Here is a 27,339-nt window from a genome sequence, read left to right on the forward strand (position 1 = left end):
ATGACACAAAAATTGGCTGTGTAGTATTTTTAAAAATAAATTTAGAGTACCCAATTCATTTTTTTCAATTAAGGGGCAATTTAACGTGGCCAGTCCACCTACTCTGCACATCTTTGGGTTGTGGGGGCGAAACCCACACAAACACGAGGAGAATGTGCAAACTCCACACGGACAGTGACCCAGTGCCGAGATCGAACTGGGGACCTCGGTACTGTGAGGCAGCAGTGCTAACCACTGCACCACCGTGCTGCCCTCCCACTAAAAGAAATTGGCTGTATAATTGACAGTGAACAGGATAGCTTTCCACTCCAGAATGACATAAATGGTTCGGTTTGAATAGGCAGGGAAGTATCAAATGGAATTCAGTCTGGAAAAATGCAAGGTAATGCATTTGGGGTGAGCATATAAAGCAAGGGAATACTCAATAAATGGGAAGATAATGAGAAGGGTTGAAAAAGCGAGTGTCCTTGGAGTACATTATTATTATGTCCCTAAAGATGGCAGGACAGGTGGTCAAGAAAGCATGTGGAATGCTTTCGTTTATTGGGTGAGGTATTGAATGCAAAACGGGAATGTAATAATCGAACTTTGCTTGAAAATTGCAGCTATGAGGAGAGATTGGATTGGCCAGGATTGTTTTCCTTTGAACAGAGGAGGCTAAGGGATGACCTAATTGTGGTGTATAAAATTATGAAGGGCCTAGATAGGGTAGACAGGAAAGACTTGTTTGTCCTAGCTGAGTGGTGAATTGTCAAGGGGCAAAGTCTTTTAAAAACTTTAGCAAGGTCAGTCCACTTAACCTGCACATCTTTGGACTGTGGAAGGAAACTGGAGCACTGCAGAAAACCCACTCAGTTTCTGCCTCATCTCCACTCCTCCCTCATCTCTCTCCGTCCTCCCTCCCTTCATCATCTCCATTACTCTCTCATCTCCTGATTTCTGTGCCTCTCTGATCTCTGCCTCTCCCTCAATTCCATCATTCTCACCAACCCTCATCTGGCTCCTACTCACCCTCATCTTCCTCCTTCCCCTATTCTCTGTTCCTCCCTCATTCAGCTCCCTCTGGCCCTCATCATCTTCCTGCCTCCCACTCTTCAAAACAATTCTTCCTCCTCTATCCATCATCCCATCCCTCTGTTTCTCCATCTCACTTCCTCATCCCCCTCTCTCCCAAATCTTCTCTCCCTTCCCTTATCTCTCTCTATTGCCCCCTCACCTCTCACTCCTGCCCTGATCCTCCTCTCACCCTCACTTAGTTCTGACCCCCCATTGCATTGCCTCCCCCATCCCCCCCCCCTCGTCTCCACTCCTCCTTCATCTCACTCTCCCTCCCATCCTCATTTCCATTCCTGCCTCCCTGATCTCCTCCCGGCCTCCCTTACCCTCAACCCCAACCCTTCAGCATCTCCCTCCCTCATTCATCTCGCAACTTCCCTCCCTCCTCGCGCTCCCTCTTCACCTTCCCCATCACCTCCTTCATTCATCTCCCTCCGCGTACCTCTCTCCCCATCTCCCAACTGCCCACATCTCCCTCCCATCTCCCCACTCACTTATCTCCCTCCATTCGTCATCTCCAACAGTCCAGCCCCCCTCCTTTATCCCCTCTCTCCCCATCAACTCCCTCTTTCACCTCTCTTCCGCCCTCAGTCACTTCTTCCCTCGTCAGCCTCCTTCACTCATCTCCGTTCTACACAAGACACCTCTCTCGTCCTCCTCCTTCCACCCCTCGTCACCTCCATCTCCCTCCTCCTCCCCAATCTCCCTTCTCCCCAGCTCCCTCCCTCTGTCTTTCCCACTCTGGATGTAACGCCAAGCTGCGTCCCCCTTCCCAGCAATGGAGCCTCTTCCCATTGGCCATGAGTAAATGACGGAATCACAGACGCGTCAGCCACAGGGAAGGACCCCGAATGCGCCCTATCTCTGGCATTGGGAGACCAATCGGGGCTGGTCTAAGGGGCTCCTGTGTACGTGTTCCACGCAGATCTTCGAGACTCGCGGCGTAACAAAGCGCCAGAGTTAATTTGGAATATTATATAAAGTATTAAAGTGATGGTTAGCTCATACTGTTCTCCCTTCAGTCGGCCCGCTGATGTATTTTTCTGTCAGGATGGTATTGGTGCGCTCTGGGGTCCTGGCTGCCTTCTGTCGCTCTGGCAGGCGCGGGGTGGGAGGTGGATCGTTCTCGGGCAGCAGTTTGAGGCTCATGGCGGCGAAGGCGCGATATTTAATATATTTCCAGTATTGGGGCACTGGGTACAGGTGGGTGAAACCTGCTGTCTTCACGCGGCCTCAGATCAGCCCCGGCCGGCAGCGCGCTGCCTCTGAGTGACTCCTGCCCACCGCGCCTCAGCCCCCGGCCCCTTGGCTGCCACCCAATAAGTGGCCGCTTGCTTGAGGTGCCCGAGAGCTCCTGGCACCGGCTGCAAGTCATAAAACAAGCGCCTTCATCAATTTATTGGTTCGCCTTTTCTTTGTTTGAATTGCGGTTGACATAATTACTTCTTCCAAATGGTCCCAGGAGAAGATTTCTTATTTTGTTTCAATATTTTATATGCCAGTTTGTCAAGGCTCCTTGTTCTGGAAATATGTTAAGTGGTGGGCAGGGGACAGATGATGATGATGCATTCTCAATTTTCTTTTTCAAAAATGAAATAAAAACAAGCACGTTTGTGGGGGGGGGGGGGGGGGATCAATACACCTCCGCTTGATGATATGGACCTCGATTTATGATCAACGAGTCTATTTTATGGCATTGACCTCCGCAGTGGTTAAACCCAGACAGAATGTGCCAGAATAACATAATCTTTATTAGTGACACAAGTAGGCTTACATTAACACTGCAATGAAGTTACTGTGAAAATCCCCTAGTCGCCACAGTCAGGTGCCTGTTCAGGTACACTGAGGGAGAATTCAGAATGTCCAATTCACCTAACAAGCACATCTTTTGGGACTTACATAGAACGATACAGCGCAGTACAGCCCTTCGGCCCACGATGTTGCACCGAAACAAAAGCCATCTAACCTACACTATGCCATTATCATCCATATGCTTATCCAATAAACTTTTAAATGCCCTCAATGTTGGCAAGTTCACTACTGTTGCAGGTAGGGCATTCCACGGCCTCACCACTCTTTTGTGGGAGGAAACCCATGCAGACATGTGGAGAACATGCAGATGAACAGACAGTGACCCAAGCTGGGAATCGAACCGGGACCCTTGCACTGTGAAGTAATAGTGCTTACGGCTTCTTGATTCCTGTGACTTTGCTACTTGTATACTGTGAACTGTCTGTGTGGGGTTTGCACATTCTCCCCATGTCTGCGTGGGTTTCACCCCCACAACCCAAAGATGTGCAGGGTAGATAGATTGGTCACACTAAATTGCCCCTTAATTGGAAAAAGTAATTGGGTACTCTAAATTTAGGGGGGAAAAAATGTATCTGCTTACACAATCTCCCCTGGCTGCGTGTTCCATGCACTCACCACCCTCTGTGTAAAAAAAACCTGCCTCGCAAATCTCCTCTAAACTGCGCCACGGACCTTAAACCTATGCTCCCTCGTGACTGGTCCCTCCACCCTGCGAAAGAGTGCCTGCCCATCCACTTTATCCATCCCTCTCATAATCTTGTAGACCTCCATCAGGTCACCCCTCAACCTCCTTCGTTCCAGTGAAAATAGTCTGAGTCTATTCAGCCTCTCCACATAGCTAACACCCTCCAGACCAGGCAACATCTTGATAAACCTCCTCTGCGCCCTCTCCAAAGCCTCCACATCCTTATGGTAGTGTGGCAACTAGAATTGTGCGCAATATTCCAAGTACGGCCTTACCATGGTTCTGTACAACTGTAGCATGACTTGCCATTTTGTATACTCGATGCTCCGTCCAATGATGGCAAGAATTCCATATGCTTTCTTGACTACCTTGTCTACTTGTGTTGCCACTTTCAAAGATCTGTGGACCTGTACACTCAGATCTCTTTGACTTTCTATATTTCGAAGAGTTTTGCCATTTACTGTATTTTTCCCCTCTATGTTAGACCTACCTCTACATTTAGCACATCAGTGTTAACAGGAATCCACAGTCAGATCAAGGCACCCTGAGACTACACATCATTGGAAGATTTACGATGTGTCCTTTCTGTGACAATTGCTAGAACAAAGAAAAGTACAGCACAGGAACAGGCCCTTCGGCCCTCCAAGCCTGTGCCGACCATGCTGCCCGTCTAAACTAAAATCTTCTGCACTTCCGGGGTCCGTATCCCTCTATTCCCATCCTATTCATGTATTTGTCAAGATGCCCCTTAAACATCACTATCGTCCCTGCTTCCACCACCACCTCCGGCAGCGTGTTCCAGGCACCTACTACCCTCTGTGTAAAAAACCTGCCTCGTACATCTCCTCTAAAACTTGCCCCTCGCACCTTAAACCTATGCCCCCTAGTAATTGACCCCTCTACCCTGGGAAAAAGCCTCTGACTATCCACTCTGCCTATGCCCCTCATAATTTTGTAGACCTCTATCAGGTCGCCCCTTAACCTCCATCATCCCAGTGAGAACAAACCAAGTTTATTCAACCTTTCCTCATAGCTAATGCCCTCCATACCAGGCAACATCCTGGTAAATCTCTTCTGCACCCTCTCTAAAGCCTCTACATCCTTCTGGTAGTGTGGCGACCAGAATTGAACACCAAGTGTGACCTAACTAAGGTTCTATACAGCTGCAACATGACTTGCCAATTTTAATACTCAATGCCCCAGCCAATGAAGGCAAGCATGCCGTATGCCTTCTTGACTAACTTCTCCCCTTTCAGTGACCTGTGGACCAGTACACCTCGATCTCTCTGCCCATCAGTACTCTTGAGGGTTCTATCAGTCACAGTATATTCCCTACCTGCATTAGACCTTCCAAAATGCATTACCTCACATTTGTTCAGATTAAACTCCATCTGCCATCTCTCCGCCCAAGTCTCCAAACGATCTAAATCCTGTTGTATCCTCTGACAGTCCTCATCGCTATCCGCAATTCCACCAACCTTTGTGTCGTCCGCAAACTTACTAATCAGACCAGTTACATTTTCCTCCAAATCATTTATATATACTACGAACAGCAAAGATCCCAGCACTGATCCCTGCGGAACACCACTGGTCACAGCCCTCCAATTAGAAAAGCACCTTTCCATTGCTACTCTACACCAAGCTGTGATCAGTGGCCTTATCATGCATTTGCTGCAAGATATAAATACAATTGCAAATAAAGAAATCCATTTGTCTCCTCTCAGTTTTGTACATTTTTGTATATATTTTTTCTCATTTATTCTTTCACTGGGTGTGGGAGTCGCTGGCTAGATTAGCATTTATTGTCCAACCCTAATTGCCCTTGAGAAGTTGGTGGCGAACCACCTTGAACTGCTATAAGTGTAGTTACACCCACAATGCTGTCCGGGAGGAAGCTCCAATGTTTTGACCCAGCAGCTGTGAAGGGACAGCAATATAGTTCCAAGTCAGGATGGTGTGTGGCTTGGAGGAGAGATTGTAGGTGGTGGTTGTGTTCCCATTTAACCGGTTTCTCTTCTCCTTCTCGGTGGTAGAGGTTGCACGTTTGGAAGGTGTCATGATGAGTTCCACATTAGATCACAAAATGTAGGCTTTATCTAGAGTTACTCTGAAAACTGCAGATTCTCCATAGGTTTATGCTTTGATGCAATTCACTGCATAGTACTTCTGTTAATTATGTAAGGTCACCTCTAATACAAGCACTATATTTCACTCTTTGCAGTGGAGTAATGAAAAGTCCTTCACACCAACCTGTTCTCGGGGTTCAGAATTACTTGGAGGTAAGTGACCATGATCGTAAGAGTGCTTTTCTGCACTAAATTTGGGATTAAATGTGTTCACTGGTCTCCAGTAATAAAATGAGGGGTGAAGAGCCAGAAATATAGAGGGCTGGGTGCAGCTTAAATGTGACAGTGGAGTGGCACGAACCTTGGGAACCTGTCTTAGGCTGCTCTCTTTAGTTTCCATCAAGCTTTCAAGTGAAACTATGGCATCTAATTTCGATATCAGTGACAAAAGGTCATCAATTTAAAATTATTGCTGAGTGAGTGGAGTGGAATTAAGCGATCTTATTGACATTAGATTCTTGACTAACAAGGGAGTCAAAGGTTATTGGGAGGGTAGGCGAGACCGTGGCCACAATCAGATCAGCCGTGATCATATTGAGTGGTAGGGCAGGCTTGAGGACCGACTGCTAATCCTGCTCCTATTTCTTCCGCCCAGATATAACTATGCAGAGGGTTGTTGAAGCATAGAATTCTTTGTCACAGGAAGTGTTGGCCAAAGACTATATGTTTAAGGGAAAATGGATGAATATTCACAAACACATCCAGCCCAGAAGAAGGCCAGTTGGCCCATCGTATCTGTACTGCCTCTCCCAAGGAGCAATTTACCTAGTGCCACACCTCTGCCTTCTCCCCATAGCCCTGCACGATCTGCCTCCACCACAGTCTCAGGCAGCACGTGCCAGACCCGAAGCACTCACTGCGTGGTAACATTTTTTCTCATGTTCCATTAAGGCACAACAATGTCATGCGAGAGCAGGACAGTGAAATTATTATTTTTTAAAAAATAATAAAAAGTACCCAATTCATTATTTTTTCCAATTAAGGGGCAACTTAATGTGGCCAGTCTACCTAACCTGCACATCTTTGGGTTGTGGGGGGGTGAGACACTCGCAGACACAGGGAGACTGCAAACTCCACACGGACAGTGACCCGGGGCCGGGATCGAACCCGGGTCCTCGGCGCCATGGACAGTGAAATTGTTTTGGACAAAGAGCTGGCAGAGGGATGGTGGGTCAAGTGGCACTTGTACCTTCAGGCATCCCTCATGAAGAGGTTGGATGCAACTGGGTTGTCTTGGATTTATCTAAGTAGAGTACTCAAGATACAAGATTGGTATTGGGATTGATTTACTAGGCCAATAAGCCAATCTGTTTCCGAAGAGGAATAGCGCAGAGCGGTGGAGTACTGACAGCAATCAACGTAGCTATTTATTTTTTAATGAATACTGGAAAACCAGAACAGATGTGAAAGCGCTCACTACCCTCGGCGGTATTTCATGAAGATGACATGAGCTGGCAGGAGTCCTGTGTTCCATCTTTCCAGGAAGGCCCATCACATTATGTGCCAGCAGCAGGCCTTCCCCAGGTTCAAGGACTCCGGGGCAGAAGTCCCACAAGCCAAGAGCTGCCGACCAAGCAGAGGCTGTCAGCTCTTACTGTGCTGGTACAACACCTCCCCCCTTGCCCATGATTGCAGAATTGGATGATGTGGGGGTTTGGCAGCAGTGGCAGAGGGTGTGGCTCTCGGTGGACCCCCTCCTTCCCAAATACCAGCAGTGGCAGGAGATGAGGTCATGAGACCCATGCCTCCTTCATGAAGTACCATCCAGGATAGTGGAATGAAGTGCATCGATGGGCATCAATTGCCCAATTAAGATCAATTAGCAAAGGGCGGGAAGGCCGTCCATTGATATTCCCACCATGGACTTAATCAGGGTGGAGGCAGGAATGTGGCCGGATCCCCAGCTATCACAATCCCGCCCAATTAAATGTCCTTCGCCACAAATCCCGCCATGTGGGCGGGCATTAAATTCCACCCCCAATGAGTGCACCCCACTGATTGGCCCACTGTCAAAGATTGATGGGCACTGGGCGGCATGCAGCACAGTGGTTAGCACTGGTACTGCGGCACTGGGGACCTGGGTTCGAATCCTGGCCCTGGGTCACTGTCCGTGTGGAGTTTGCACATTCTCCTCATGTCTGCTTGGGTTTCACCCCCACAATCCAAAGATGTGCAGGGCTACGAGGAAAGGGGGTGGAGGGTTGGAGTGGGGATAGAAATTTCAGAGAGCCGACATTAGTACGATGGACCATCCTTCTGTGCTTGAGATTTTGTGATTCCGTGAACATATCGCCCAGAGTCTGTTACAAACGTGTAACATTGAATAGTTTCTGTGTCTAGGAATGCAGGGTTGGAACATTTCACAGCAGAGGTTATGCAGCTTCCTCGGACTCTGCCAGGATGTTCTTGGCATTTTGATATTGGATGAAATTTTAATAGTTCTCGTTCGAGTTACAAGTGCAGAGTAGCCGCCAACCCTTGTCTTGATGCAGGAAAGTTGGATTATAACCGTGTGTTTGTCGTCAGGAGTGTAGCCTGTCTGCTCTATGGATGACAGTGTTGGATTGAGGGAGGAGTGTACAGGCTTTCCTTTCACGCTGGTTGAATTGGCTGATTTTGTACAATAACTGCAGTACTGCAAGCAGTTACATAGAACATTACAGCGCAGTACAGGCCCTTCGGCCCTCGATGTTGCGGCGACCTGTGAAACCACTCTAAAGCCCATCTACACTATTCCCTTATCGGCCATATGTCTATCCAATGACCATTTGAATGCGCTTAGTGTTGGCGAGTCCACTACTGTTGCAGGCAGGGCATTCCACACCCGTACTAATCTCTGAGTAAAGAACCTACCTCTGACATCTCTTATATCTAGCTCCCTTCAATTTAAAGCTATGTCCCCTCGTGCTAGCCATCACCATCCGAGGAAAAAGGCTCTCACTGTCCACCCTATCCAATCCTCTGATCATCTTGTATGCCCCAATTAAGTCACCTCTTAACCTTCTCTCTAACGAAAACAGCCTCAAGTCCCTCAGCCTTTCCTCATAAGATCTTCCCTCCATACCAGGCAACATTCTGGTAAATCTCCTCTGCACCCTTTCCAATGCTTCCACATCCTATAATGCGGCGACCAGAATTGCACGCAATACTCCAAATGCGGTCGCACCAGAGTGTTGTATAGCTGCAACATGACCTCATGGCTCCTAAACTCAATCACTCTACCAATAAAAGCTAACACACCGTACGCCTTCTTAACAACCCTCTCAACCTGGGTGGCAACTTTCAGGGATCTATGTACATGGACACTGAGATCTCTCTGCTCATCCACACTGCCAAGAATCTTACCATTAGCCCAGTACTCTGTCTTCCTGTTATTCCTTCCAAAATGAATCACCTCACACTTTTCTGCATTAAACTCCATTTGCCACCTCTCAGCCCAGCGCTGCAGCTTATCTATGTCCCTCTGTAACTTGTAACATCCGTCCGCACTGTCCACAACTCCACCGACTTTAGTGTCATCTGCAAATTTACTCACCCATCCTTCTACGCCCTCCTCCAGGTCATTTATAAAAATGACAAACAGCAGTGGCCCCAAAACAGATCCTTGTGGTATACCACTAGTAACTGGACTCCAGTCTGAACATTTCCCATCAACCACCACCCTTTGTCTTCTTCCAGCTAGCCAATTTCTGATCCAAACTGCTAAATCACCCTGAATCCCATGCCTCCGTATTTTCTGCAGTAGCCTACCATGGGGAACCTTATCAAACGCTTTACTGAAATCCATATACACCACATCAACTGCTTTACCCTCATCCACCTGTTTGGTCACCTTCTCAAAGAACTCTATAAGGTTTGTGAGGCACGACCTACCCTTCACAAAACCGTGTTGACTATCTCTAATCAAATTATTCCTTTCCAGATGATTATACATCCTATCTCTCATAAATCTTTCCAAGATTTTTCCCACAACAGAAGTAAGGCTCACTGGTCTATTGTTACCGGGGTTATCTCTACTCCCCTTCTTGAACAAGGGGACAACATTTGCTATCCTCCAGTCTTCTGGCACTATTCCTGTAGACAAAGATGACTTAAAGATCAAGGCCAAAGGCTCAGCAATCTCCTCCCTAGCTTCCCAGAGAATCCTAGGATAAATCCCATCCGGCCCAGGTGACTTATCTATTTTCACACTTTCCAGAATTGCTAACGCCTCCTCCTTATGAACCTCAAGCCCTTCTAGTCTAGTAGCCTGAATCTCAGTATTCTCCTCGACAACATTGTCTTTTTCCTGTGTGAATACTGACAAAAAATATTCATTTAGCACCTCTCCTATCTCCTCGGACTCCAAGCACAACTTCCCACTACTGTCCTTGACTGGCCCTACTCTTACCCTAGTCATTCTTTTATTCGTGACATATCTATAGAAAGCTTTAGGGTTATCCTTGATCCTACCTGCCAAAGACTTCTCATGTCCCCTCCTGGCTCTTCTTAGCTCCCTCTTTAGGTCCTTCCTAGCTAACTTGTAACTCTCGAGCGCCCTAACTGAACCTTCATGTCTCATCTTTACATAAGTCTCCTTCTTCCTCTTGACAAGTGTTTTGACTGCTTTAGTAAACCATGGTTCCCTCACTCGACCACTTCCTCCCTGCCTGACAGGTACATACTTATCAAGGACACGCAGTAGCTGTTCCTTGATCAAGCTCCACATTTCCATTGTGCCCATCCCCTGCAGTTTTCCTCTCCATCCGATGTATCCTAAGTCTTGCCTCATCGCATCATAATTGCCTTTCCCCCAGATATAACTCTTGCCCTGCGGTATATACCTATCCCTTTCCATCACTAAAGTAAACGTAATCGAATTGTGGTTACTATCACCAAAGTGCTCACCTACCTCCAAATCTAACACCTGTCCTGGTTCATTACCCAGTACCAAATCCAATATAGCCTTGCCTCTCGTTGGCCTATCTACATACTGTGTCAGGAAACCCTCCTGCACACATTGGACAAAAACGGACCCATCTAATGTACTCGAACTGTAGCGTTTCCAGTCAATATTTGGAAAGTTAAAGTCCCCCATAACAACTACCCTGTTGCTTTCGCTCCTATCCAGAATCATCTTTGCAATCCTCTCCTCTACATCTCTGGAACTTTTCGGAGGCCTATAGAAAACCCCTAACAGGGTGACCTCTCCTTTCCTGTTTCTAACCTCAGCCCATACTACCTCAGTAGACGAGTCCTCATCAAACGTCCTTTCTGCCACCGTAATACTGTCCTTGACTAACAATGCCACCCTCCCCCTCTTTTACCACCTTCCCTGAGCTTACTGAAATATCTAAATCCTGGCACCTGCAACAATCATTCCTGTCCCTGCTCTATCCATGTCTCCGAAATGGCCACAACATCGAAGTCCCAGGTACCAACCCATGCCACAAGTTCACCCACCTTATTCCGGATGCTCCTGGCATTGAAGAAGACACACTTTAAACCACCTTCCTGCCTGCCGGTACACTCCTGCAACTTTGAAACCCTACTCATGACCTCACTACTGTCAACCTCCTGTATACTGGAGCTACAATTCAGGTTCCCAAGCCCCTGCTGAACTAGTTTAAACCCTCCCGAAGAGCATTAGCAAATTTCCCCCCCCAGAATATTGGTACCCCTCTGGTCCAGGTGCAGACCATCCCGTTTGTAGAGGTTCCACCGACCCCAGAATGAGCCCCAATGATCCATAAATCTGAAACCCTCCCTCCTGCACCATCCCTGTAGCCACGCGTTCAACTCCTCTCTCTCCCTATTCCTCGCCTCACTATCACGTGGCACGGGTAACAACCCAGAGATAATAACTCTGTTTGTCCTAGATCTAAGTTTCCACCCTAGCTCCCTGAATTCCTGCCTTACATCCCCATCCCTTTTCCTACCTATGTCGTTGGTACCTATGTGGACCACGACTTGGGGCTGCTCCCCCTCCCCCTTAAGGATCCCGAAAACACGATCCGAGACATCACGCACCCTGGCACCTGGGAGGCAACACACCAACCGTGAGTCTCTCTCGTTCCCACAGAATCTCCTATCTATCCCCCTAACTATGGAGTCTCCAATGACTAATGCTCTACTCCACTCCCCCCTTCCCTTCTGAGCAACAGGGACAGACTCTGTGCCAGAGACCTGTCCCCCATGGCTTTTACGATCATGCTGCCATGTGACTCATTAAGTTAAATCAGGCCTGGATAGTCCACAAATAGCAAGGCTGATTAATACAGCTTTACCGTCACTCCAGAGTGGCCCGGTAGTACAGTGGTTAGCACAAGCACCAGGGTCCTGGGTTTGATTCCTGGCTTGGGTCACTGTCTGTGTGGAGTCTGCACATTCTCCCTGTGCCTGTGTGGGTTTCCTCCGGGTGCTCCGGTTTCCTCCCACAAGTCCCAAATGACGTGCTTGTAAGGTGAATTGGGTATTCTGAATTCTTCCTCTGTGTACCCGAACAGGCACTGGAATGTGGCGACTAGGGGATTTTCACAGTGACCTCATTGCAGTGTTAATGTAAGCCTACTTGTGACAATAATAAAGATTATAATGCAAAATGTGATTTTACATTGATTGCGCCCCACTGCTTTTGAAAGTAATTTTTACTCATTTCGTTCAGCTAAAAGTTCATTCAGTAGACCCTGCGCCCCACCCCCTCACCCAACACAATTTGAATCGAAACATGAGCCATTTTAGTGAAGGATACTGCGAAATCCTGCACGTTGTTAACAACTGAAGGGGCAACGTATTTGAATTCAGTCGTGAGAAGTGTTTCAGCTGAATCAGACAGCCTGCCATAGGGGTGAGTAGGATATGAATTAGTACCAGATTCTGTGATTGTAGGCTGGGGTCAGAGTTGTCCTCCCGTGCCTGTCACAACTGGTGGGGAATTGAAATCCATTACACCGACAACATTCCTGTGGTCTTTGAAAGGATTTGGTGTCGGGTGTTTGGCAAGTGGAATGTTGCCTTGTATCCAGTTGGCATTTTTGGGGTGGAATTGTTATCCGACATGGGGTTAGAATGGCTGTTGCCCTAAGCTATGGAAATTAGGGAAGGCTAGGGGAGGGAAAGAAAACTCAGAATTTTCACTTTTAATCATTGTCCATTGAGGCTCACTGGAAAGTACCAGTGTGGACATGGGGTGAGGACAGAAACAGAGTCTGCTGAGGTGCTTTTGTAGTGGGAAAAGCTGCTGACGTTTAGAAGAACGATGATTCGGGGAATGCACTGGAGAGCTCTGGAAACTATCTCACCACTGAATCTGTGTATGGTAATAATGTAAACCTCCTATATCACAGGTTCTCTTAAGAACCAATTTTTAATTAAAACCAACCCTCGCTGTTGGGGAAGAATCATCTGTCAGACTCCCGACCATTCTGCACCTTGCATTGTGTGCTCTTCTTCCTGCTGCCGTGTGTGTGAGTGTTGTACACCAGACCTGGGCCTGCCACAGATTATCATTGTGGAATTTAAATGCGTTCTTTATTGTGGTTTTCTTTTAGCTTGATTTTCTCCACATGGGGCTGAAATTTATCTCCTGCCTGGAGCTCATTAAAAAGAGAAATTTCTGGCTTATAAAACCCTGAGAATCCTCTGACAAGTTATGTTCACAGATAGATAGATAGGTGGGCAGGTGGGAGATCACAACACTTGACATTCTTGTAATTGAATGTGTCAGTGTCAAAATCTCTGCTGTACACAACTTAACCTTTTGGAAGGAGAGAAATGTTCAATCTGTGATACCTTTTGGAATATTGCTTTGCCCCTGCTTCTCTCGGAGAATCAAAGCTCCCAACCAAATTGGGGGCGCCGCCGCTTTCGCGATGCACCACCCCCTCCAAAGCGGCGTACTCGGATCGTATCGATGGCCTCAGGACATTGTCTGAGGCCCGCCCCCCCCCCGATGCTCCGTACCCGACCGGCCGAGTTCCCGACGGCGTCGGTCGCGAGTGGTCTCATCGTCGGGAACTCGGCGTGGCAGCTGAGGACTCAGTCCAGTGTCAGCACAGTCGGGGGTGGGCCAATCCGCTGGCAGGGGGCGACTTATTTAGGGGCTGGGAGCACTGTGGGGCATGGTACGGGGCGCGCGGGCCGACCTCCGCCATGTAGCACGACGCGGCCGCTGCAGGCCGTCGCTGTGTGCAGCCACGGACCCGGCAATTCTCCGGGTCATATCGGCAGCTAGAGCCGGGTGCTTTACACTGCCGGCATGCTAGCCCCCAGCAAAACGGGGAATTGGTGCCCGTTTTACACCATTTTATCTGATGTAAAACGGCACTGGTCCCACGCGGCGTGGTAACTCAGGCCCAGAATCGGAGAATCCAGCCCATTATTTTGATTTCAAACCATATTAGATGTGAGCGTGGATTATTATGGTTTGGAACTGTTGGAATACAAGGTCTGTTACTCTGGAGTACAGCTCCCAGTGAATGTCTCTGATTTGTGGTGAGTAGGGGACCATGGGTGGGGCCAGGTTACTGTATCAATGCCTGATCCTGCTAATATTTACCATTCTGCCAATCAGGCATCTTCTTGATCTTTCATAACTCTTCACAATAGCAAATACATAGAACCATGCACCGCAGGAAGAGGCTATTCAGCCCATCTTGTACTGGCTCTTTGAAAGACCTAGCCAATCACTCTCGTTCTCCCGCTCTTTCCCCAATTTTTCCTTTTCAAATATGTGACAAATTACCTTTAAAATGTTACTATGGAATCTGCTTTCACTGTCCCTTTCAGACAGTGTATCCAGATCAAAAGATCTGGGCAGCACGGTAGCACAGTGGTTAGCACTGTTGCTTCACAGCTCCATGGTCCCAGGTTCGATTCCGGCTTGGGTCACCCCCGTGTTTGCGTGGGTTTCCTCCGGGTGCTCCGGTTTCCTCCCACAGTCCAAAGATGTGCAGGTTAGGTGAATTGGCCATGATAAATTGCCCTTAGCGTCCAAAAAAAAGGTTAGGTGGGGTTACGGGAATAGGGTGGAGGCGTGGGCTTGGGTGGGTGCTCTTTACCAAGGGCTGGTGCAGACCCAGTGGGCCGAATGGCCTCCTTCTGCACTGTAAATTCTATGATCTGTCTAAGAACTCACGGCGTGTAAAAACATAAATCATCATCCTCCCTCTGGCTGTTTTGCCAATCACCTTAAATCTGTGTCCCTGGTTACCGGCCCTCCTGTCAGTGCAAATAGATTCTGCTTTTGAAACCCTCCCAAAATCCCTTCATAAATTTGAACAGCTCTGAAGTATCCCTTAACGTTCTCTGCTCCAAGGCGAATAATTCCAGTTCCTCCATAGAACTGAAAACACTCATCCCTGGATTCAAGTTAGTAAATCTCCTCTCCGCAGCTCTGATATCCTTCCTAAAGTCTGAAGCCCAAAACTGTCCACAATAATCCACAACTGAAGCCGTAGCAGTATTTTTAATATGCAAAGGCTGAACTAGCCTGCTACGTATTTATATCTTTGGAGAGAATTTACATGTAATTATTCTCTCTTCCACCCCCCACTCTCTGAAACTATGACAATTGAGTAGGAGGCAAATGTCTTGTGTGCCAATTAGAGAGATGAGACTAAATATCATTCATCGTCATGCCATGCATCCAGGCACCTCTTGCTAAAGGACCGTGAGATTGCTGAATGTCTATCAGCCGCCAGCGTGTGTGCATGGGCAACTTTAGGTGTCCTACAATTTAAAAATAAATTACGAGAGATAAGCGTCTCAAGTTGGGCCAGCATTTATTGCCCATCCCTAGTTGCCCTTAACCAGAGGGTATTTAGGAGTCAACCACATTGAGTCACATGTAGGCCAGACCAGATAAGGATGGCAGATTTCCTTCCCTGAAGGGCATTAGTGAACAAGGTGGGTTTTATGACAATCGCCAATGGTTTCATGGTCATCATTAGACTTTTAATTCCAGATTTAAAACAAAAAACTCCGTTCCAGCTGACGTGGTGGGATTCGAACCAGGGCCCCGAGAGAAACCCTGCATCTCAGCATTGCCAGTCCGGTGACAATACCGCGACACCACCACCTCCCCCAAGCTGTGCTGATCCACATTCTTAGGTTTGAGGTGTGTCCACAGGTGGTAATTTAGCTGCCTGTGTTGTGAGGCAACCGAGAGGAAATTAAACAGAAGCTGCCCTAAGCTCATGGGTAGGATTACAGTGGCTTTGTGATGTGTGGCAGGACTGCTGGAAAGGCCATGCATTGGGGGTGTCAACCTGATCGTTCATTCAAATGGTGATGGGGCTGCAGTGCATTTCGAGCATTTTCCACCTTTTAAAAAAAATGGAGGCTCGTCTCTGATAACTCCCTTCCTCTTAATCAAAAGGAAGTTGGCTTGAAGAATCTTCCTCGGACTGAGTTTGACTCTGTGTAGCTACCTCTCCCTTCCCCGCTCCCATCATTACCACTGAAAAATCCAACCTTGTTATCACGTGTGGACTTGTGCGTGTCTTCCAATTATTCCACGTCTTTCAACAGAAAGTCTTTGTTCTCAGGATTTGGAACTGCTGTGTGTTTAGGAGCATTGCCAATGAGAGAGAAAAAAAATAACAGGGATCCAAATAAAAGAGAAAGTCGAAACTTGAGCTGCCCAGTCACAGATTGGAGTTCAGTCCAGCGAGGCCTGCATGTGTTGTACACATTCACAGCTCTTACATTAGTGCAGCCTCGTGGTGCCGGGGGGCTTTGGCAATCGCCTGGTTTGCGATGGAAATACCTCGTATTTTCTCTTACACATTTCAGTTTGGCCCTCTTGTGTTCAAGCTATTGATTTGATCCTGAGTGAACAATGTGGGTCCAAACGGTGGGTGTTGAATCAAGGCGGCTCTGCCAGCTCAGCTGGATGAAAAGGATCCTAACAACATTTGTCTGAAGCCCAGTTGTCCCTCCTTTGCCTATGAGTGTCTGTGGGATCTTGCTGGGATCTAGTCATTCTGAGGTTTGAGGCGGAGTTGGGGGCACCATCGTCGGGGGTGTTTTATTGGCAACCAGCATACTCGAGCAGGTGGGCGGGTAGCGGGACCTGCCCTACAATCCTTCCAGGGGGGGAGGTGATTAAGAGCCAGCAGACGGGGGAGGTGTCCAGTTTAGGATGAGGCAGGCGGGCCTTCCTCACTGGCAGCTCTCTATCTGGGCCAACAGCTCTGGAGTTTAGCAGTGCCACTGAGGCAGCAAGAAGAGGGGAGCACCCTCATTTTGAGGTGCCCTCAGAAGGGTGAGTTGTCTACTTGGAGCCAGAGAATGGAGTGGCAGCTTTGGGACTGGGCAAATGTTCTTGCCGATGGCCCCCTCCCTGATGCCAGGGAAAATAACCTTTAACTGGGCCATTAATCATTCACATTGACTGCCCGATGCCTCCATTTGGCAGGCAGCTGTCTCCGCCACTGGGACATTTTCTCAACAATAATATTGGGTGGGGGCGGCCCTGCTGACCTGGCACCCATTGCCCCGCCGCCCCCCTGTGTATTTGCCACCCGTGGGCAGTAAGGTTCTACCATTGGTGACGTAGACTACAGGCCATGCCCTTCATACAGATTTCTCAACTCAAAAAACTATTTTCTGTCAATTAAACAAATTGATGCACATTCTCCCTGTGTTTGCGTGAGTTTTGCCCCCACAACCCAAAGATGTGCAGGCTAGGTGGATTGGCCACGCTATTTGCCCCTTAATTGGAAAAAATGAATTGGGTACTTTAAATTATTTTTAAAAATTGAGTCCGTGGACTGAAAGCTGGATTAAGTCCGCTTGGTTACGTTGAACAACTTGAACAAGGTTTCCTGTGATGTTGTCACCAAATACTTGGGTGCAGATGGTTGGAGAAAGATTTCTGGATCTGGAGAGCAGATTTCATCACTACTTTCCAAATCCAGTAATTACAGCAGTCTGTGGACTACAGGGAGAGAGTGGGAGAGGAAAAGACAAAAGCCATATTTCAGTCATGAATATTTGATTTGCTTCTCTTCCAACTATTTTCCATTCCCTGCGGAAAGTGGATACAGAAGCCTAACAAAGTGTGCAAAACGCTGCTTCTTTGAGCAAAGTACTGCAGTTTTCCCTGGCTTAGACACAGCGACACAGCTGTAGGCTGGTTCAAGCATTCAATCGAATAAAAACAGCTGCTTTAAAAAAATACTGCTTAAACAAATGACAAATGGAAGTCATCTATCTGGCGTCTTTGGAGTTACAGCTGAATGTCAAGAGGGAAATAGGAAATGAGGTTAATGTGTGAAGAGAAGGAGGCCTTTTTAAAGCCTGTTTTGAATTCAAATTCTGGGCAATTCTACCACAATATCCCAGCATTCCGAGTTCTCCAGCTTCCTGCACTCCGGCCCTGCGGATCCCTCTTTTACAAAACAACGCCACTTTGAAAGCCTCTGCAGAATATTGTTACCAGTTCCGGAGAATCTCACTTTTGAGAAAAGACCATAGCAGAGAGACCCTTGTGAGGTAATACCACTGTACACATTCCTTTCCTCGAACACGTTTGTTTGACCTCAAACAATGGATCTCCTTACCTTCCTTCACCTCCGGCTAAAAATTACAATTGACAGCTTAATTGGGTGCCGGTAGCACAAGTGGATCACGGTAGCACAAGTGGATAGCACTCAGGCTTCACAGCGCCAGGGTCCCAGGTTCGATTCCCCGCTGGGTCACTGTCAGTGCGGAGTTTGCACGTTCTCCCCGTGTCTGCGTGGGTTTCCTCCGGGTGCTCCGGTTTCCTCCCACAGTCCAAAGACGTGCAGGTTAGCTGGATTGGCCATGATAAATTGCCCTTGGTGATCAAAAATGTTAGGAGGGGTGATTGGGTTACGGGGATAGGGTGCAAGTGAGGGCTTAAGTGGGTCGGTGCAGACCCGATGGGCCGAATGGCCTCCTGTACTGTATGTTCTGTGTTCTATGTTAATTGTATAAAGGCATAACATCTTCCCATCAAACAGCTCTCCCTGCTTTTCAACAGAGGCTTTCACATGTTTAAGGCCTCCTGTAGAATAGCAGAGCGAGGAATTCTGATCTGAGGCTTAAGTGCTTATTGAATGCCATCGTTGATAGTAACTCCCAGGCTGTTTTTCACCCAAGCGTCAGGCTTGTAAAGTCCGCTTGGCGTTACTTAATTACTTTTGATTTATGCTATCGCCTGCTTACTTTTTCAGCCTTGAAAGGTATCCTGCAAGTTGGGCCATGGCCTTTCACCTTGATTTCTAGTGGAAAGACATTACTGGACTGAGGTAGTGTAAGTCTGCTGCAGCTTACTGATCTTCGTTTCCACTATATACTAGGCCGCAGTGCAGAGGCTTCGCCCTGTCAATGAGGTCAACATCTCAATCTCCAGTCGTACGGACAGTGGGGTACATGCTCTGTGCAACTCTGCTCACCTCGACATCCAGAGGAAGGAGGGAAAGCCACCATTTGCAGCGGAGCTCCTTGTCGAGGCACTGAACTTCCATTTGAAACCCGAGCCAATCAGGTAAGTTATTTATTTATTTTTATCTTTTTTTTTCCCCAAGTAAGGGGCAATTTAGTAATCCACCCACCCTGCACATCTTTGGGTTCTAGGGGTGAAATCCACGTAGACACATGAATGTGCGAACTCCACACGGACAGTGACCCAGGGCCGGGATCGAACCCGGGTCCTCGGCGCTGTGAGGCAGAAGTGCTAACCACTGCCGTGCCGCCCTTTCCAATCAAGTAAGTTGACAGGGTTGACGTGTGCGATGGCGGAAATGGCTGTTGTAAAGACACGGACAGGATCTTGCATTCCAGCTACGGCAACGGTTTCTGAGGGCTCTGCGTGTTTTCTTGGTGACGGAATATTTTCAGCAGGTTTCTCGACCTAGGGTTGAGGAGGGCAGACCAGCGAGCCACAGCGAGGTACCCCCGCGAAAGCCACGAACCAAGGTGAGCCAGCCGGGCAGCTGGGGTCGAGCAGAGAGGGGAGCAGCCGAGGGGCAACTCGACCCAGCCAGGGCTGAGGGCAGGTCAGCCAGCAAGAGCCAGGCAGCAAGCGCTGAATCCAGCCGTGTCAGCACGAGGAGACGATGAGTGGCTGCCTTGAAGACCCCAGGAGAGCGAGATTAGTGAGAATGGGAGAGTGTGAGGGATGAGGGAGGGAGAGGATGACTGAGAGTGTGAGGGATGAGGGAGAGTGTGAGGAAGAGTATGAGGGAAGAGTGTGAGGGTGTGGGGGTGAGGGGGAAGAGTATGAGGGCGTGGGGATGAGGGGGAAGAGTGTGAGGGTATGGGGGTGAGGGGGAAGAGTGTGAGGGTATGGGGGTGAGGGGGAAGAGTGAGGGTGTGGGGGTGAGGGGGAAGGGTGTGGGGGTCAGGGGGAAGAGTGTGAGGGTATGGGGGTGAGGGGGAAGAGTGTGAGTGTATGGGGGTGAGGGGGAAGAGTGTGGGTGTATGGGGGTGAGGGGGAAGAGTGTGAGGGTATGGGGGTGAGGGGGAGAAGTGTGAGGGTGTGGAGATGAGGGGGAAGAGTGTGAGTGTATGGGGGTGAGGGGGAAGAGTGTGAGTGCATGGGGGTGAGGGGGAAGAGTGAGGATGTTGGGGTGAGGGGGAAGAGTGTGAGGGTATGGGGGTGAGAGGGAAGAGTGTGAGGGTATGGGGGTGAGGGGGAAGAGTGTGAGTGTATGAGGATGAGGGGGAAGGGTGTGGGGGTGAGGGGGAAGGGTATGGGGGTGAGGGGGAAGAGTGTGAGGGTGTGGAGATGAGGGGGAAGAGTGTGAGGGTATGGGGATGAGGGGGAAGAGTGTGAGTGTATGGGGGTGAGGGGGAAGAGTGTGAGTGTATGGGGGTGAGGGGGAAGAGTGAGTGTATGGGTGTGAGGGGGAAGAGTGTGAGGGTATGGGGATGAGGGGGAAGAGTGTGAGTGTATGAGTGTGAGGGGGAAGAGTGTGAGTGTATGGGGGTGAGGGGGGAAGAGTGTGAGGGTATGGGGTGAGGTGGAAGAGTGTGAGTGTATGGGGGTGAGGGGGTAGAGTGAGTGTACGGGGGTGAGGGGAAAGAGTGTGAGTGTATGGGGGTGAGGGGGAAGAGTGAGTGTGTATGAGTGTGAGGGGGAAGAGTGTGAGGGTATGGGGATGAGGGGGAAGAGTGTGAGTATGAGTGTGAGGGGGAAGAGTGTGAGTGTATGGGGGTGAGGGGGGAAGAGTGAGGGTATGGGGTGAGGGGGAAGAGTGTGAGTGTATGGGGGTGAGGGGGAAGAGTGAGTGTATGGGTGTGAGGGGGAAGAGTGTGAGGGTATGGGGATGAGGGGGAAGAGTGTGAGTGTATGAGTGTAAGGGGGAAGAGTGTGAGGGTATGGGGTGAGGTGGAAGAGTGTGAGTGTATGGGGGTGAGGGGGTAGAGTGAGTGTACGGGGGTGAGGGGAAAGAGTGTGAGGGTATGGGGGTGAGGGGGAAGAGTGTGAGGGTATGGGGGTGAGGGGGAAGAGTGTGAGTGTATGGGGGTGAGGGGGAAGAGTGTGAGGGTATGGGGGTGAGGGGGAAGAGTGTGAGTGTATGGGGGTGAGGGGGAAGAGTGAGTGTCTGGGGGTGAGGGGGAAGAGTGTGAGGGTATGGGGGTGAGGGGAAAGAGTGAGTGTATGGGGGTGAGGGGGAAGAGTGAGTGTATGGGCGTGAGGGGGAAGAGTGCGAGTGTATGGGGGTGAGGGGGAAGAGTGTGAGGGTATGGGGGTGAGGGGGAAGAGTGCGAGTGTATGGGGGTGAGGGGGAAGAGTGTGAGGGTATGGGGGTGAGGGGAAAGAGTGTGAGTGTATGGGGGTGAGGGGGAAAAGTGTGAGGGTATGGGGGTGAGGGGGAAGAGTGTGAGGGTATGGGGGTGAGGGGGAAGAGTGTGAGTGTATGGGGGTGAGGGGGAAGAGTGTGAGTGTATGGGGGTGAGGGGGAAGAGTGTGAGTGTATGGGGGTGAGGGGGGATGAGTGTGAGTGTATGGGGGTGAGGGGGAAGAGTGTGAGGGTATGGGGGTGAGGGGGAAGAGTGTGAGTGTATGGTGATGAGGGGGAAGAGTGTGATGGTGTGGGGATGAAGGGTAAGAGTGTGAGGGTATGGGGGTGAGGGGGAAGAGTGTGAGTGTATGGGGGTGAGGGGGAAGAGTGTGAGTGTATGGGGGTGAGGGGGGATGAGTGTGAGTGTATGGGGGTGAGGGGGAAGAGTGTGAGGGTGTGGGGGTGAGGGGGAAGAGTGTGAGGGTATGGGGTGAGGGGGAAGAGTGTGAGGGTATGGGGGTGAGGGGGAAGAGTGTGATGGTATGGGGGTGAGGGAGGAAGAGTGAGTGTTTGGGAGTGAGGGGGAAGAGTGAGCGTATGGGGGTGAGGGGAAAGAGTGTGAGTGTATGGGAGTGAGGGGGAAGAGTGAGTGTATGGGGGTGAGGGGAAAGAGTGAGGGTATGGGGGTGAGGGGGAAGCGTGTGAGGGTATGGGGGTGAGGGGGAAGAGTGAGTGTATGGGGATGAGGGGGAAGAGTGAGGGTATGGGGTGAGGGGGAAGAGTGTGAGTGTAAGGGGGTGAGGGGGAAGAGTGTGAGTGTATGGGGGTGAGGGAGGAAGAATGTGAGTGTATGGGGGTGAGGGGGAAGAGTGTGAGGGTGAGGGGGAAGAGTGTGAGGGTGTTTGGGGGGGGGCCCAGGGGAGGAGAGTTTGTGACGGGGGTGGTTAGCTAGGGTTGCAAACTTGCGGAGAGTATGAGGGTGTGGGGGAAGGGGGGGGGGGGGGGGGTCCAGGGGAGGAGAGTGGGGGGGGTGGGGGGGTGGTTAGCTATGGTTGCAGACTTGCGGAGAGTGTGAGGGTGTTGGGGGGGGGTCCAGGGGAGGAGAGTGCGTGAGGGGGTGTTAAGCGAGAGTTGCAGACATGCAGAGAGTATGGGGGGGGGGGGGGGGGGGGGGGGGTGTCCAGGGGAGGAGAGTGTGTGAGGGGGTGGTTAGCGAGGGTTGCAGACTTGTGGAGAGTATGAGGGCCAGGTTGCATTATGCAGGAAGGGAGAGTTTGTGATGGGGTTAGGGGTCCACGGGGAGGGAATGTTTGTGAGGACATTAATTCAGCAATTTATCACACAAGTTAAAAAGCAGTGATCAATCTGTATTTTTGTGGCTTATGTCGTTGCAATCTGTGGGACGAGAATGGGCGGGATGGGGAGGTGCGTGACGGCATGGCGGGGTGGGGGACCCCAGAAATTAATGTGAGTGCAGGGCCCCACAAAGTGTGAACTCGTGTCTGCCTTGAATAGAATTACAATTTTTCCTCGGATGGATCAATATCACAGTACAAATGTGCTGCACAGAGTCTGCACTTTGGAATAACATATTACTGCTTTGATCGAACTGGCAAAATTCAATCCGCATTTATCACATCTTTTGAAAAGAATATAATTGAATGGACAGGACTTGAAACCCGAAACCTTTATAAGTACGCCGAGGCTTCCTATCAATCAAAAGCACATCTGAAAAATGCTTCATTTCTTACTTGAGATAAGGGGCCCAGTGTTTTTTGTTTAAAATCCTGCGAACTGGGCAGCACGATGGTGCAGTGGTTAGATAAAAATAATTGGGTACTTTAAATTTCAAAAAAGAAATTTAAAGTGCCCAATTCTTTTTTTTCCAATGAAGAGGCAAGTTAGCCTGGCCAATCCACCTAACCTTTTTTCTTTGTTCTTTAAATAGGCGACGGTTTTAGATAGAGGATCCGGTGCAGGCTTGGAGGGCTGAAGGGCCTGTTCCTGTGCTGTAATTTTTCTTTGTTCTAACCTGCACATCTTTGGGTTGTGGGGCTGAGACCCACGTAGACATGGGGAGAATGTGCAAACTCCACCCAGACAGGGTACTCTAAATTTATTTTTAAAAATAAATAAAAACCTGAGAACAATAAAGTCACAGAATCACACAGCGCAGAAGAACTCTTCAGCCCATTGGACCTACATCAACGCATGAAAAACACATGACCTCCTACCAGTGGTTAGCACTGTTGCTCTAAAGCGCCAGGGACCAGGTTCAACTCCCGGCTTGAGTCACTGTCTGTGTGGAGTCTGCACGTTCTGCCCATGTTTGCGTGGGTTTCCTCCAGGTGCTCCGGTTTCCTCCCACAGTCCAAAAGGTGTGCAGGTTAGGTGGATTGGCTACGCTAAATTGCCCTGTAATGTCCAAAGGTTAGGTGGGGTCACTGGGTTACGGGGACAAGGTGGCGATTTGAGCTTAAGTAGGGTGCTCTTTCAAGGGCAGGCGTAGACTCGATGGGCCGAATAGCCTCCTGCACTGTAAATTCTATGATCCTCTGATCCTAATCTCATTTGCTAGCACTTGGCCCATATCCTTGAATGGTATGACGTGCCAAGCGTTCATCCAAATACTTTTTGATGAATGTGAGGCAACCCGCCTCTACCACCCTCCCAAGCAGTGCATTCCAGACCATCACCGCCCTCTGGGTAAAAAAGTTTTTCTTCAAGTCCTCCCTAAACCTCCAGCCCCTCACCTTGAACCTTGTGTCTCCTCGTAACTGACCCTTCAACTAAGGAGAACAGCTACTCCCTGTCCATGCCCCACATAATCTTGTACACCTTGACCAGATCGTCCCTCAGTCTTCTCTGTTCCAACGAAAACCACCCAAGCCTATCCAACCTCTCTTCATAATTAAAACGTTTCATTCGATTTGTATTATTTAATCACTGAGCTATTGCTTTACAATGCCCCTGTTTCTCTCCTGATGATGTCTGAGAAATCTACCTAACCTCTGAATGATGCAATCTTCAGCTGGCCTCTTTTCTCTGTTGTCTGCAAGTATACATTTGGGGGGAGAAGAATTGGAAAATCTTTGCAGGTCTTTGGATTCACATCGCCGTGCGTTGCAGTATGCCAGTTTGGGTGTTACGGAAATCATTTGAATAGCAACGAGACAATGAACATGCATATGCTTGTAGCTATTTAAAAAATATGTTGACCTAATTTCTTTCGGAATGCATGTCGCGTTGAAAGACAGACAGACAGCGGAAAAGATTAGATTTGCAGCAAGAAAGTTATGCTCAATCTTTATAAATGACTGATTAGGCACAGCTGGTTCCAATTTGGTTCCAATCCTGGGCCCGACTCTTTCGGAAGAATGCCACTGTCTTGGAGGAGCAGTAGACATTCAAAAGGGAAGTGATATGTACTTGAGAAAGAAATGTTTGTGGGGCTATGTTGAAAGTACAGGTGAGGGCGACTAATTGGATAGCTTTTTCAAAGAACCAGGCTGGGGCATGAGAGCCGAATGCCATCCTTTGCTGTGTTATTCCATGCATAAAGACTTGATGAATTGACTGCTTGAAATCTCTTCAGTGCCTCACCCAAATTGGCTTTCCTCGTATGTGAACCTTAATAAACGAGGGTTGGCAGGCTATTTGACAGTAGGGACACAACTGTTAATTCCCGTCCTGCTAAATATATGAATTAGGAGCAAAAATATCCTGCCCGCCCCCGTTCTCTTCAAGCACCCATATTGGTGACTTACGAGCAAGAATTCCCAGATGGAAATCGGGAGCAGGATCTATGGCCTGTTTCCCTTCCCTAACCCCAGGCATTGAGTTTGATTGATTCATTGCTGCTGTTGATTCAGAGTAGGCTCGGCAATAACCCCCAGGACTTTCTTAGTCAATGTGATTCAGTCCCATTCTGGTTAATCCTCTTAACAAATGAATCATGAGGATAGGTGGCTGCCAGAGGATTTAACTAGAGGATGTGAGGTTGCATATATACTGTAATCAGAAAGCTGAATGACTTGAGGTGCCTTGCCAAATATTTCTCAAGGAAGTTTTCATTAAAACTGAGATCACTGAAAACCCACTTATCTTTTTTTTATTAGTTTCACGGGATGTGGGCATGGTTGTCTAGGTCAGAATTTATTGGCCATCCCTAATTGCCCTTGAGAAGGTGGGTTTGAGCTGCCTACTTGAACCGCTGCACTCCATGTGGTGTAGGTAGACACTCCGTGCTGTTAGTGAGGGAGTTTTAGGAATTTGACCCAGTGATAGTGAAGGAAACGGCGATATAGTTCCAAGTCAGGATGGTGAGTGGCTTGGAGGGAAGCTTGCTGGTGATGGTGTTCCCATGCATCTGCTGCCCTTGAGCTAGGTTATTGAGGTCATGAGTTTGGAAGGTTCCATTGAAGGAGCCTTGGTGAATTTCTGCAGTGCATCTTGTAGCTGGTACACACAGCTGCTACTGTGCGTCGGTGGTGAAGGGAGTGGGTGTTGAAGGTGGTGAATGGGGAACCTATCAAGCGGGCTGCTTTGTGCTGGATGGTGTCCTGCTTCTTGAGTCTTGTTGGAGCTGCACTGAGTTGAGCTCTGAGGAACAGCAACAGAAATCCAGTGCCACCTTAAAACAAACCACTTCTTACAGGAGGCCATGGACAGCGTAGGACAGTTCACATACCTGGGCCATGGCAAAACCTTTCCCATGATCAGACTGTTTCCAGAAGAAACAATGAAAATCAAAATTCAAGGCTCATTCTGTGGAGTCTGGTGAACAGAGGGCAGATGCAGTATATGCAAGAACAATACATGGTTGCTATGCCAAACTGCATTAGAAATGTTGGCACTTTTCCAGGCCTTCCAGTAAGGTCTTTAATAAGTAATTACAGTAAATGATGAATCTGCATAGATTTTTGTGCTGGTGTATCCTAATCAATAAGCCGTCTCTGTCAAAGTTCTACTCTGACCCCAAGATCAACAGTAATAAATGATCTTTATACGGCTGCAAGAGAAACTTCAATTCCTAAACTTGATACAATGGGCATTTGCTCGAAACTGTTTTAGAATTGAGGCAACACCCCTTAACCTGAGTATCCTTGGCTGAACAGTGGCACTCTTGCTTCTGAATCAGAAGGTCATAGGTTCAAGCCTCACTCCAAAGACATAGTATAGGCTGACACTACAGTGTTGGATTGTTGAAGTTGCTGCCTTTCATTAAACTGAAGTTCCTGTCTGCTCCATCAGGTGGATATAAAAGATCCCAGGGCATTATTGGACGAGTTGCAGGGGAGATATTTTCCCCCAAAGTCTTGGTCGATATTTACAACTCAAACAACAACACGCAAAAAAGCTATTTGGCCATTTGCCTCGTTGCTTTTGTGGCACCTTCTGTATACATATTGGTCTTCCCACACTTTAAAACTACCTCATTGGTTGTGAAGAACTATGGGACATGTTAAGCTGTTGAAAGCTGTTTGCAAGTTATGATACCAAATGTTTTCAATGTCATCGATGGTTGGCTGAACAGGTATCAAAGCACCTACAGAACACTGAGGCCATGGCCTAGAAATCCAAAAGCACGTGCCTATTTTTTAGATGTGGAACTGGTGCTGACATCCAATATGGCGGATATGGCACACCTGTTCATTATGTGCTTGGAACGGCACCATCTGCCCTATAGGTAAAGAAAGAGAGAAAAGGGGTTATCGAGCGCCTGCGCCTAAATCAGGCATTCAGCCCTTTTCATCTTCAAATAGGGGGTCAGGCGCTTGTTGGAAGCCCCCTGCAGTATAACTGAGCTGCTCTGGTGGAGCCCATGCCCTTTTCCAGTCGGATTGCTGGAGGAGGCCTCCCCACCAAAAAAAGTATGCTTTTTAAAAGACCACTTCCCTGAATATGGCTGGGAGATACAGGA

General features: G+C 48.8%; 1 protein-coding gene across 4 annotated transcripts in view; it reads left to right on the forward strand.

The window, feature by feature from the left end:
- Window positions 1-2,154: 2,154 nt before the first annotated feature.
- pusl1 (pseudouridine synthase like 1) overlaps window positions 2,155-27,339 on the forward strand; it is a 103,411-nt gene continuing 78,226 nt past the window's right edge. For all 4 annotated transcript variants that reach the window (XM_072478220.1, XM_072478223.1, XM_072478222.1 and 1 more), the window contains exons 1-3: window positions 2,155-2,259; window positions 5,775-5,832; window positions 18,987-19,174. In XM_072478220.1, the coding sequence (XP_072334321.1) occupies window positions 2,204-2,259; window positions 5,775-5,832; window positions 18,987-19,174 (302 nt within the window). In that variant the 5' untranslated portion in view covers window positions 2,155-2,203. The remainder of the gene's footprint in view (window positions 2,260-5,774; window positions 5,833-18,986; window positions 19,175-27,339) is intronic.

This window comes from Scyliorhinus torazame, chromosome 16 (genome assembly GCF_047496885.1).
Source record: "Scyliorhinus torazame isolate Kashiwa2021f chromosome 16, sScyTor2.1, whole genome shotgun sequence".
NCBI classification, from domain to species: Eukaryota; Metazoa; Chordata; class Chondrichthyes; order Carcharhiniformes; family Scyliorhinidae; genus Scyliorhinus; species Scyliorhinus torazame.